Source organism: Enhydra lutris, unplaced genomic scaffold (assembly GCF_002288905.1).
Source record: "Enhydra lutris kenyoni isolate GAN:26980312 unplaced genomic scaffold, ASM228890v2 scaffoldscaffold76, whole genome shotgun sequence".
NCBI lineage: Eukaryota > Metazoa > Chordata > Mammalia > Carnivora > Mustelidae > Enhydra > Enhydra lutris.
This window is the reverse complement of record NW_019154160.1, coordinates 312602-325860: the sequence shown is the minus strand read 5'-3', so window position 1 is coordinate 325860 and position 13259 is coordinate 312602. Positions and strand designations below refer to the sequence as shown.

Sequence of the window (13259 nt, the reverse complement as noted above, 5' to 3'; positions counted from 1 at the left end):
TATCTATCCTAAATGTGTATGGACTTAAGGCATAGGAATGAGAGCCACACTCGCGGATAACCAGAGATGGGACTAAAAGTAAATGAGGAAATGGAGCTATGGCTATGGAACAGGCAAGATCACAGAGGGTTTAAAAATCTACACCGCAAACTTGTTCCACAACAATGTGAATATGTTTAACACATAAAAATGGCTAAAATGAGGGCACCTGGGTGGCTCAGTTGGGTAAGCATGGGCCTTCAGCTCAGGTCATGATCTCAGAGTCCTGGGATCAAGACCCCCATTGGGTTCCTTGCTTAATGGGGAGCCTGCTTCTCCCTCTGCTTCCCTCCACTCCCTCCACTCGTGCTCACTCACTCTCTCTAATAAATAAATAAAATCTTTTTTAAAATGGCCATCTTCTTTTGTGTATTTTTTTAAACGACGATTTAAAAAAAAATGAATTGGTTCAAGAAAAAAAAAAAAAAAAAACCTAAACCTATAGTTTAAATCTGAAGACTGCCACCTTCTAAAGCTAAGGCTGATAGTTTATGACAGACTGCATACCAAACCACACAAGAAAAAGGAAGCTATTTGACAAATACTGATCAGGCACATTCAAACTGTTGAAGCTATAGCACTTAACAAAACAAACTGTTTACATTTTATTGGAGAGACAATGTTGGATGTTATTAAGTCCTATAGAGGAAAACAGAACAAAGGGAAGGAGACTTGGGGATAGGAGTAAGAGAGGGGTTGTTATTTTATTAAGTAGTCAGGAAGGTCTGAGAAGGAGACATTTGATCAAGGAACGTGAAAAAGTGAGCAAGTGAGTCACGTGAATTTCAAAAAGGATAAACATTCCAGGCAGTATTCCGGAGCAGGATCAGTAAGTGCAAAGGCCCTGAGGCATTAGTGTGCCTAGTCAAGGAAAAAAAAGTCACCATGGATGGATAGAGCAGGGGATACAATGATAGAAAAGAAGGTCAGTGAGATAACAAGATGCCAGATCATTCAGTGCTTCATTCAGCTATTATAAGGACTGTGGCATTAACCAAGTGAGACAGGAAGTGACTGGAGGGTTGTGAGTAGAGGATGACACGATCAATATGCTCCCCTGAAAGAAGGGGGAGCAATGGAAGCAGGGAGGACAGTTAGGAGGCTACTGTAATGATGTAGGCAGGAGATGATGCTGGCTTAGACCAGGAGAGTAGTAGTGTACATAGTCAGATTGTGGACCTATCTTGAGGGAGAGTCAGCAGGACTGATGGAGAGCATGTAGGGCATGAAAGAGTAAGAGGAGTCTAGGGGAATCCCAAAATTTCTAGCCTGGGCAATCAGAGAGATCCGAGTTGCTAATTTTTGAAACAGGGAAAACGGCAACAAGATTTTGAGGGGGTAGATTAGAAATTTGGTTTTGTGCTTGTTCAATATGAGATGCCAATTTGACTTTCAAGTGGAGATGCCCAGGAGGGAGTTAAGTATTTGAGTGTGGCATTCCCAGGAGGGGTTTGGGTAGTGACACAAATTTGTAAGTTGTTACAATACAGGTAGTATTTAAAGTCTGAAGAGTGGATGAGAAGAGAATAGGTCTGCGGAGTGAACCCAGAAGCATTCCAAGCAGCATCTTCGAGGAAGACTGAGAAGGAATGCCCTGACGGCAGGAGGAGAGCCAATGAAAAGTGATGACCCAGAAACCTAGTGGAGAAGATTAATTTTTTCTTAAAGATTTTATTTATTTCTTATTTGAGAGAGCATGGCAGAGGGACACAGAAAGGAAGAGGCACTAGCAGACTCCCTGCTGAGCATGGAGCCCAGTGCCGGGCTTGATCTCATGACGCTGATCGTGATCATGACCTGAGCCGAAACCAAGAGTTGGAAGGTCAACTGCTCCATAGACTGCACCACCCAGGTGCCCTGGGAAGGTTATTAATATTATCATCTTTTTTAAAAAGGAAAAAATAATCACTGGTGTCAAATGCTGCTGATAGGCCAAGTAAAATGAGGACCGAGAAATGCGACCATAGGGTTTAGACACGGAGGTCACTGAGAACCCCAACCAGAGTTCTAGGTAAAGTGGTGAGAAGAAAACCAGCCAGGAGCGTTTCAAAAGGGAATGGAGGCAGTGAGCACACATCACTTCTCCTTTCTATAAAGGACGGCAGACAAACTGAAGCTGAAGGGATGTGGTGGGGGTTAAGAAAGGGTTTGTAAACAATGGAATCTGCTCTCAAGTTTAAACTGCTCTTTTGAGGTCGATTATGCGTTCACTTACTTCTTACAGATACAGTCACTCTGGAGAATCTGAATTTAACACAGTTTTGAAGGACAAAAATTATTCTAATATAGCCAAGGTTCACTTTAATTAGGACTAAGAAGGGCAATTTTTACTTGATGACAGAAACAGTGAATCAAAGTTTAAGTAAGTTAAACACTGATAAAATCAGTTTGACTACAGTTACACTGGACCCATGATAACTTCAAAACTATGTATCTATTAATAAAGCCAAATTTACCTTGGTGTTATCAAATGCTAACAGGAGTGTTCTACCATTTGTTAAAAAGATCTCTACAGCGTTGTCTCTCAACTGCCACCAACGCTTGTGGACTTCTTTAATTTCTTCATATGTCCAGGAGAAGGACGCTGGTTCCAATTCTCCCTGAAGGTTCTAAGACAAAAGAAATAAATGAAAGTGTTTGCTTCATAGGAAATATAAATAATCATTTTAATCTTAGATTTTTTAAAACATCAAAATGAAATAAGACATCTTCCTTTTGTGGCAATATGGCAGATAAGATTCCCTGACCTGCCCCACCCCCTTACTACAAAACACTTCAAAATGCTGGATGAAATTTAAGGAATTTAAAAAAAGACTTTATTTGTATTTTTTAAGAGACTTTATTTTTTAGAGCAATTTTAGGTTTGCAGGAAACCGAGCAGATAGCGTAGAAAGTTCCCATGTATTCCCTGCCTGCACTCACAATTACCCTATGATTAATGTCTCCCATCAGTGTGAGTAGTGTGGTGCCTTTGTAATAATTGTTGAGCCACCACTGAATACATTATTCTTGACTAAAGGCCATAATTTACACTAGGGTTCACTCTTGGCGTGACGCAGTTGTCGGTTTTGACTAATGTCTCCAGGGAAACGTGTCCACCACCACTGCCTCCCACAGAATTCCCTCGTGCTCCACCTCCTCCTTCCCTCCTGCCCCGAGGACCCCTGATCTTTTTACTATCGCCATGGTTTTCCCTTCCCAGAATGTCATATGGTTAGACTCATACAATATGTAGCCATTCTAGACTGACTGAGTTTAAAGCTGAGCTGGCAAGAAATTAAGGGAAAATGAACCCCAGGAAGCAAAAATAACAAGAAATGTGAAAAGCATGCTGGGGTCACAGACTAAGTGATCAGGTCGACAACCACTGGAAGAAAGAAGATGAGGCACTGGGTTCTCTGGATCAAAGTATCGGATGAAATTACTTCAGAAAGGGACATGTTCCTGTTGTAGGTAAACACACAAGCCCATCAATAGAGAAAGAAGCAGTAGCTTTTCTCTCTTGGCCTGGGGTTGGGGTGAAGAGTGGACAACAAGTTCTCCCTGAGAGCTCGAAACTGTGGGCCTGCCCTCACATGGATTGGGTTAAAATTGACCTATCTGCATGCCTGGGAGCTCGCCAGCTCTAACACACAATTCACATGCCTCTGGATCTCCCAGGAAAGGCAAAGCAGCCTCTGCCAATCAGCCCCACCAACTGTAAGCTCACAGATCGTCGCCCACCAGATGGCTATGTTCCTCTCCTATGTGGTCAACAGAAGGAAGGAAGAGATACAGTGACCACCAGAAGGCTGGATCTTCCTGACAGCATTAATCCCAGCCTCTCTCAACAAATCCCCACATTCTTTTCTTTCTTTCTTTTTTCTTTTTCTTTTTTTTTTTTTTAAGATTTTATTTATTTGTCAGAGAGAGAGAGAGCACAAGCAAGAGGAGCAGCAGGCAGAGGGAGAAGCAGGCTCCCCGCTGAGCAAGGAGCCTCCCTCGGGCTCCATCCCCGGACCCTGGGATCATGACCTGAGCCCCTCAGGCATCCCAAATCCCCACATTCTAGAATGAAGGATTAGGGGCCATAGGTCCTATACTTCTTACCACCACTGGGCCCTTGCCAAAGTACAAGATCAAGAAAACTTTTAAAAACATATCTAAGTCTGTAAACTGCAACTGAATACATGAATTACATTACTCAATGCTTTCAATAGAAAAATCATGATAAAAGCTTCTACTAAAGTTTTAAACTAGTTAGAATTTACCTCATCAAGTTAACTTGCATCCTATTTTGGTTTTTCATCAGTCTTCCCTTTTGGAAAACTGCATTTACTTCTCCTTTGTGTTGGAATAGGAGCTCAGTGCAAAACTTAGAACTCAATCACATGACTATCTTACCCCAGGCTCTTCATCCTTCTAAAACCTTATTTGAAATTTTAAAAATTTGACTTGTCCTGTTCCATGTGTATTACAGTATTGTACTAGGTTCCAACTGGCTTTTAGAAGGAGGGGTTGGAAATATATTACAAATAAAATTAAACATTTTAATGAAAATCTAATACTCTCATACATAAAACTGAATTCCTTCTTGTTGAGCTTTAACTTTCATTCATTCCTGCAACTCAGCAGATGTTAATTAAGTATCTAGGAGCAAGGTGCTCTGCTAAGTGTTCTGCATGCAATACATCTGTGTAAGATGGAAAGTGTATAAACATTCAAAATGCAAGACAGCAAATGTCATATGTAAAGTGGGAACAAATGCTAAAGAATGGAGGAGAGAAGGCTCTTTCACTCCTAAAAAAAAAAACAAACCAAGATTATTTTAAGGAGAGTTTTAAAGGGGGGGAAATGGCATCTTTTGGATCCAGAAAAATGTTTGCTTATATATCAACTATTACATTTCTTGGTTGCTAAAAAAGAGACATCTTGAAAAATAATTAACCCATACTTCTACTATCTGGGATAAATACTGTGGCAACTGCTAGATAAATCCCACATGAAAGAATGCCTACTCAAGGGGCACCTGGGTGGCTCAGTGGGTTAAAGCCTCTGCCTTCAGCTCAGGTCATGATCCCAGGGTCCTGTGATCAAGCCCCACATCGGGCTCTCTGCTCGGCAGGGAGCCTGCTTCCTCCTCTGTCTCTCTCTCTCTGCCTGTCTCTCTGTCTACTTGTGATCTCTGTCAAATAAATAAATAAATAAAATCTTTAAAAAAAAAAAAGAATGCCTACTCAATTTGGGGGGCTATATTAAATATTTTCATATGTTTTTTTCATATTGTTTTACAACAAAATTTTATGTTTTAGCTCATTTTTTTAAAATCACCTATGTATTCACTATTAAACCACATGCAATCTTATTTAGTATATCCTTAGCAATTCTTGGTTTTAGAACTTTTCTGAAACAAAAAGCCTTATTTCTCTTATTACCAGGATCTCAAAACAATATTTTATTTATTTTTTTTTTCAAAACAATATTTTAATGTCACACAAGCTAATTCATAAGGACAAAAAGTCTTGCAATACAAAAAAATGTGAATTAAGAGTCATTTCTGTTATTTTCTGACTAACAGCAGTACTTCCAGCAGAATAAAAATTACGGTACTAAGGCATGTGAATATCAGAATTACTTAAGTTATTCAATTATACAACACTATCCTTTCTTTGTGAAGGTAAGTGTACTTGACAGTGAACTGGGACTGGTAAGAAGTAGTTATTTGTTGCTACTGAGGATAGTGATAAAAAGAATAAATATAAATAAATTAACATAACAAGCATTTTTCTTTCATTTTTAAAAATTTTTTTACTTTTCAAGTTTTTATTTTAATTCTAGTTAGTTAACATATGATGTTGTATAGTTCTAGGGGTACAATATAATGACTCAGCACTTCCCTACATCACCTGGTGCTCACCACAAGTGCTCTTGTCAATCCCCTTCACCTGGTTCACCCATCCCCTACCCACCTGCCCTCTGGTAGCCATCAGTTTGTTCTCTATAATTAAGAGACTGTTTCTTGCTTTCTCTCTCTCTCTCTGATTTTTTCCCCCTTTGCTTGTTCGCTTTAACAGCAGCGCTTTGGAATTTGACTCATAATACTAACTGCTATAAGATCAGACTGTAAGCCAGACGAGATGGTATGGTCTTCTTTTTAAAAGTATCTTTAAAAGAAAAAGTTTGGAATTAAGACCAATCTATACATAGAGTGACAATACATGAAGTCTTATAGTTCAACCTACTCTCTCATTATCCCAAAGTTATACATTTTGGGAATTTGTCTAGATTTATGTAAGTGCAAACTTAAGCCTCTACTCACCGAACTTTCAACTGTATCAGAAGCATTATCTTCCACAAAGTACATCCCACATTTACCTATAGAAAGCATTCGGACATGAGTTTAAGAACGTATGTGTACTATTACCGTATGTGATTACAAATATGACCTCTGGAGTCAGTTGGCCTGAATTTAAATCCCAGCACACAGAAACTGTTCCTGTCACCCAATAACATTTTTTAATAGTATCCATGAGATCTTGGGTAAGTTGCTTCTTTTTGTCTTAAAAAAAGGGATAGAGAGAGGACTTTATTTCACAGGGTTACTGTGGGAATTAAATTAGAATATATGCAAAACACTTATTACTAGTATCTGGCACTCAGTGCTAAAACAAAAGTTGGCCATTTATTATTACCAGTACTCTTTTTATATTACTAGCATATTAATTTGCTTTATTTTCTCACATATTAGCTTAAGTCAACTTGTAAACAAATTTTCTAGCAAAAGAGGAATCCTTCATTATTTTTATTTAAACACTCAACAGAGCAGAGGAGACCTTAAAAGATAGCCCCCAAGTTCTGCTTTATAGGTTGGCTGTGTTAACACATGTCGCTACACCATATATCCAACAGGTAGGAACTTCTCTGGGGCTCGGCACTGTATGCTGGTCACCCCTGAGCACTGAGCACTGCTGGCTCCGAGAAGGGCACTATCTCCATCCTCACGACCATGGGGCTCAGTCCAGACAAGCTAGAAGCTCTGCCTCTGGAGCCCTGGAGGCTGTAGCTTTAGCATATAGCAGCGACTCTCAAATTTGAGGGTGCATCTGAATTGCTGGAGGGCTCACAGAAATGCACACTTCTGGGCTCTGCCCCACCGAGTTTCAGCCTCAAGAGGTCTACGCTGGAGCCCAAGAATGTATATTTCTATGTAGTTCCCATGTGATGCTGATGTTCTGGATTTGGGGGCCATGCTTCAAGAACTGGCCTACAGCATACACACTGGTTCCTTAAGGGAAGACAGACCAAGTGGTGCAAACTTATTCCTTCATATCTTGAGGAAAAAATGTCTGACCAAATGTAATTATATAGATATCCATGGATGGACAACCTTGGCCTTTCTCTCAGAAGCACAACAGGGAATATAAATTATCAACTGTCTCAAGGTGGATATATTTCTTAGTATTCCAATAATTCTTCACTTTAAAAATAAAAAATGGATATAGGTAAAAGGAATGATTAAATATAAAGATGTATACTTATGAGGAAAGTCAACTTTATGAAAATTAAAATGCTATTCACGTGCTTTTTAGAAAATAAGATTGTCATTTCTTCACATTTATGGGTCATAAGCACTATATATAATGTTAAGGCAAAATCACCTATGTGCTGTTAGAGAAAGTTTATCTGATTTAATGGCATTATAACAAACAATGCTTCATATTGTCTAAGAATAAAGACAGGGTGAGTTTGTGTAAAAGTCTTCAAAGCATGACTTACCTAATAACAATTCACCAGCTGTCTCTCTAGATGGTGCAACGCTGATACATCTTCGATTCACTCTGTCAAAACATATTTAAAATCCCTATGATTAAGTGTTTTGACCAATTTCAGCGAGTGGAGTATGCTATCTTTATATAGTAAAAGATTTTAGCATAGCAGACTAGAGTTTCAAAAGTATGAGAAGTCTTGCCTAAACTCACATGAAAATATTATCTCAAACTCCAATGATCTAGTAGAGGAGAAGATAAAAACTTTTAGAGAAGGCTCGTAAGTCCTATGCCATGTATATAGAATATAGGGATTCAATTTTTAAAAAGAAACTTCAGTATTTTATGTTTTCTAGTAATTAAACAAACATTGGATCATGCCTCTGGTATTTTCAAAGACATTAAAAAATCTTTGTATTCTAGGAAAAACAGGGGATTTAGACTCAGAAAAGACCTACTCTTTTGTCACGTCACTCACCTCCTTCAAGTCCGAGTTCTTTATCTACTAAATGGGCTCAATAATAACTGCCACCACCATAACAAATACTATCAATAGCGAACATATACGGACCCATTTGACAAGCAACAATACGCTGATACTTTAGGTATTATTATCTTTCTCGTGTACAGATACAGACACTGACACAGAGAGGCTAAGTAGCTTGCCCAAGACCGGAGAGTTAGTAAGACAGGGAACTAAAATTTGAACCTTTAGTCACTTGGGGACATGACCAGTGTGCTATCTGTTTCACAGACAACTACAAAGATAGACACGTGCCGATAAGGGACAGAGCGTGACGCCTGAACGTCAATGGATCCTCGCTATCAAAAATGTCTTTTCCTTCTGGATTTTGGTCATCCAACTTTGTCTTCTCTTGAGCCATGCACAGGACATTTCCTAAAACCACAGCATTTTCTGGAATAAAATATTACCTAAACACTACAATAAACTATTAAACTCTTTAACTAATTCAACAAAAGAAAGGACATCTCACGGATTCATACCTACCTTATAGACTCACTTGCAGCTTTGTCTTTTACAGTCGAAGAGAAAGAAGAATGAGTTTTATCTTCAAACAGGAAAGAGAGTGGTGGTTTGACCACATCTGTTGAGGAAAAAAATAAGTATTGTCTTTATGTAATGATCATAGTTATGTGCTACATTTGTACGTTGCATCAAGAAGTCATTTTTACCTTCCGATTTTTGTCTGTCCAGAAGGAGATACTTATTTGGAATGGTTAAGTAACACCTCTGTAAACGTCTCCTCTCTCGATTCGGCCCTTCTGTAGGATCCAATTGCCAGGAAGTTGGATAGTAAAGGGGGTCATACCAGGCTGCTCTGCAAGTGAAAATAAAAGAAAGTTTTAAGGAGCAATCTATAGTACTTACAGCTTTAGATAAAATCATTATGGAACTTGAATAAGGAAATCAAAATTGATCTATTCAATTAAAAAAAAACCCAACTGCTTATGTAATTAGACTAGGGAATGCATACACATAGTACAACAGAGTAAGATAAAAAATAAGTGTCCTTCTGCTCCTAAACCCCAGTCTTCTGGTTCCCTGTCTGGAGGCATGCTCTACCACCAGTTTCTTGTACCTGCTAAATTTTTAAAAAGATATATCACAACTATTCTGAATGCTTTAGCAACATTGTATGCTCTAGCAATACGTTGGTTGGACTTAATACAGACTGATAAGGAAAAAAAATTCATTTTCCAAGTTAAGTTTCTATATTTCTCATCTTGCCTACTATTTAATACAATAAATAAAATTAGTTCATTTTTGTAGTACAAGCCACATTTCTTAAAATGTTGAAAAATAAGTTCATATTTTATTTTTAAAAAAGATTTTATTTATTTGAGAGAGAAAGAGAACAAGCAGGGGAAGGGAGAAGTAGAAGCAGACTCCCCGCTGAGCAGGGAGCCTGACATGGGGCTCAATCCCAGGACCATGAGATCATGACCTGAGCCAAAGGCAGGTGCTTAACTGACTGAGCCACCTAGGTTCCCCCAAAATAAGTTTATATTTAAATGAAAGAAAATGGTAGAACTACATTGAATATATTTTTAGAAATAGATAAAAGAAAAATTACCCTGAATCCTACTATTCTAAACATACCAATTACTGGTAGAGATTATTTTCTTTCCTTTTTTAAAACCATAGTTAGAATTACTATGTATATACATTTCTATATCCTTTGTTCTTTCACTGGACATATTTTAATCTTTATTATCATCACTGAAAAGGGCTGACTAATGCATTGGGTGGGTGTATTATAATGAATTTAACTCTATTACCATTACTATATATTTAAGTTGTTTTTAGTTCATTCACTAGTATAAATAAAACAGAGATGAAAACCTTTACGTTTATTGCCTTTCTATATTTGGAATATTTTCCCTAGGAGAGAATTACTAAAATAGGATAACTGGAGCTAGAAATAAAATGTTTACAGGATTCCTGACATACGCTGTCAGAGTGCACAATGCCACTGAACCTCCAACCATGGAGGGTGGAGTTACATTTCTGTAACTAGGTTACAGAAGGTTACATTTCTTCCTGTCGTGGGTATGTGAAACATAAAAGGTAAAATATGGTATTTAAAAGTTTTAAAAAATTAAATTAGACTCTAGCCATATTGAATATTTTCCTATCTGCTTATTAATTTATTTGTCTTATGTGGAAGAGTGTATTCACATCTTTTGCTCAAATTCTTGGGATCTTACATTTTACTTTTAAGTAAATGTTTAAAACTATAAAACTATAAAAACTATAAAAACATTAACTTTTTGATACAGTTGGTGAAAATAAATTTTCATGTTTTGTTGTTATAGTTGTTAAATACACTGGAAAAAATTAAAGCTCAAATCCATTTATTTCTTCTTGGTAGTTTTTTCTACGGTGTTTGAGCTTAGAGAGTTAACCATCTATCACAGAGTTGATAAACACCCTGTTTTCTTCTACTTTATAAACTTTTTATGAGTTTATTCTTTTTTTCACCTGGGATTTCCTTCAGAGTCTAATGTTTTGTGCATTTTAGCACCCCCAAGTCATGCTAATTAGTTAACCAAACTTAGAGATTAATACCTTAATTTTCCCCTTTTCATTATCTGTGATGCATCTTTTAAGTTTTATATTAAAGTCTTATCTAGAAAAAGATCTATTTCTCAACTATCCTGTTTTAGTGATTTCTCTATTCTTCTGCAAAGATTATATTTTATTTTTTTTATTTATTTATTTTTTATTTATTTATTTGACAGACAGAGATCACAAGTAGGCAGAGAGGCAGGCAGAGAGAGAGGAGGAAGCAGGCTCCCCGCTGAGCAGAGAGCCCGATGCGGGGCTCGATCCCAGAACCCCGAGATCATGACCCGAGCCGAAGGCAGCGGCCCAACCCACTGAGCCACCCAGGCGCCCCTGCAAAGATTATATTTTAAAATTAAAGCCAATATATAAGATTTTATTATTTGGAAGAGCTAATAACACCTCTTTTTCTCATAATTACCTCCTTTACCCCCAAGAGTTTAAACAAAGATTCTCATAGGATTATCGAAGATGAAATAAATCACAAGTGATTAAACAAAAAATATTTAAACTAATGAAATAATGTTATGATCTTTATGCCAAAATGAAAATAGCATTTCACATTAAAATATTCAATAGTAACGACGGACAACCTAAAATGTCCTCCCACTTTGCTTACCTATCATGTGTCAGCTGTTGAATAAGTTCCTGCCAGTGTCTGCTGGCACTCAGATCTACTTTATACATTCCTCTGATATGCTGGATCACCTTTTTCCTCTCAATTCCTTGGGAGAGAGACACTGCCTGGGTGATGTCTGCAGCAATTTTAGATATATCCTTTGATTTTGAGTCCAGACGCTGAAAGAGACTAAGTAAATAAACGAGACGGCCCGTAAGTTAAGCCTAAGTGGACTGTTACACAGATACAAAAGCATGATACTGGAAAACTAAAAGTATGTGTGAAGTCAAATGAATTAAAAAAGGCATGACTTTCAGAATATATAAAAACCTACCTTTGTTGATTATTATTAACCGTTTTCTGCCAGGTGGCTTTATTTGTAGCTTCTTCAGTTTCATACTTCTTTTGTTCCTAAAAGATGTGGATAATAATACGTAGTATAAAATGTATTATTTATAATTTAACATTGGCACCAAGGCAAACAAACTAATTTTAAAACCGAGCTAACAAAGGGGAAAAAAATACTGTCTCCAAGACACCAGAATGTTAAAATACAATAACTACTTAAATAATGATATAATTCCCCTTTGTTTCTACACAATTTGGGGCACAGATGTGAGGGCAGAATAGTGAACAAGGGTGACAAACCTAAGGGGTTTGCACAGTCGCTTGCTTCAAGGCGGACGCTTCAACTTGCTTGTCACATAAAAATCTGTCCTTCACCGAAAGCTACTGATAAAGGATAAGGATGACAGTAACGAAGAAAATGCTCCTTACAATGAGCCTATTTATTCTCTCACAGTAAAAAAGCCATATTGGGTAAAAAAAAAAAAAAATCATCATTTCAAATTTATCATCCATGATATACTATAATAAAAAAAATTCTTTCAATCCTCCTTTAACTACATTTGATGGGTTCTCCTAAGAAAACTATGTCTTATGAGTTCACTGACTCACCTCTTTGATTATTTTAATAAGCTCCGCTTTTGTTGCTGCCCTGGGAGGGGTGCACTTCTGCCCACACAGTTTTAAAGCGTTCATAAGCAGCTCCGCTGTGTCTAGTTCTTCCTCAGTCAATTCATCTTGGTGATTATGTATCAACTCTGACAAATACAAAACTAACTTGGCTCCATGCTTTAAGAGAAAGAAACAATTTTTTTTTAGTCATATAAAGTTTTTTATTTCTCACATTTAAGTTATTTAACAGTAATTAAGTTAAATTATATCACTAGATTTATTTGGAAGGATCTGGTTAGAATAAAGCAGTAAAAGAGACATTTTGGGAACAATCAAAAAAATTGGGTTTTGCATTAGAAACACGGTGACATTAGGGTGTAAGCCAATTTTGTTAGGTAAAATAATCCTATGTTACGTAAGATAATGTCTTTGGAAAAAGATTTCTACAATTTACTTTAAAATACTTCAAAAAAGGAATGACGTCATTATGATAAAAGTATTAACAACTGTTAAATCTAGGTGATGGCTATATGGTACTCATTATACTATTCCCTGTTTCTCTTATTGCATTTGAAAATTTTCATTGTAAGAGGTAAAATAAAAAAGAAAAAGGAAGGAAAGTAAGAGAGAAGGAAAAGAAAAGCAAGCAAGTAAGCTTTTGGGGAAAATTTTTTGGAGAAGATTTGCTAAAGGAATATAGGAAATAGGTGGGGATAAAGGAAAATAATTCTTAGTTCTTCTCATAGAAAAAAATGAACTGGAAGGGAAACTTTCCTTTAAATCTTCCAGGTAAGAGAATTATGCTTATTTA

General features: G+C 37.1%; 1 protein-coding gene across 2 annotated transcripts in view; it reads right to left on the bottom strand.

Moving 5' to 3' along the window:
- LOC111160518 (lysosomal trafficking regulator) overlaps nt 1–13259 on the bottom strand; it is a 184951-nt gene that overhangs the window by 42645 nt on the left and 129047 nt on the right. For both annotated transcript variants that reach the window (XM_022523674.1, XM_022523675.1), the window contains exons 33-40: nt 12449–12625; nt 11826–11902; nt 11492–11680; nt 8979–9124; nt 8794–8890; nt 7795–7856; nt 6338–6393; nt 2496–2648 (exon numbers count right to left, since the gene is read on the bottom strand). In XM_022523674.1, coding sequence (XP_022379382.1) covers nt 2496–2648; nt 6338–6393; nt 7795–7856; nt 8794–8890; nt 8979–9124; nt 11492–11680; nt 11826–11902; nt 12449–12625 — 957 coding nt within the window. The remainder of the gene's footprint in view (nt 1–2495; nt 2649–6337; nt 6394–7794; nt 7857–8793; nt 8891–8978; nt 9125–11491; nt 11681–11825; nt 11903–12448; nt 12626–13259) is intronic.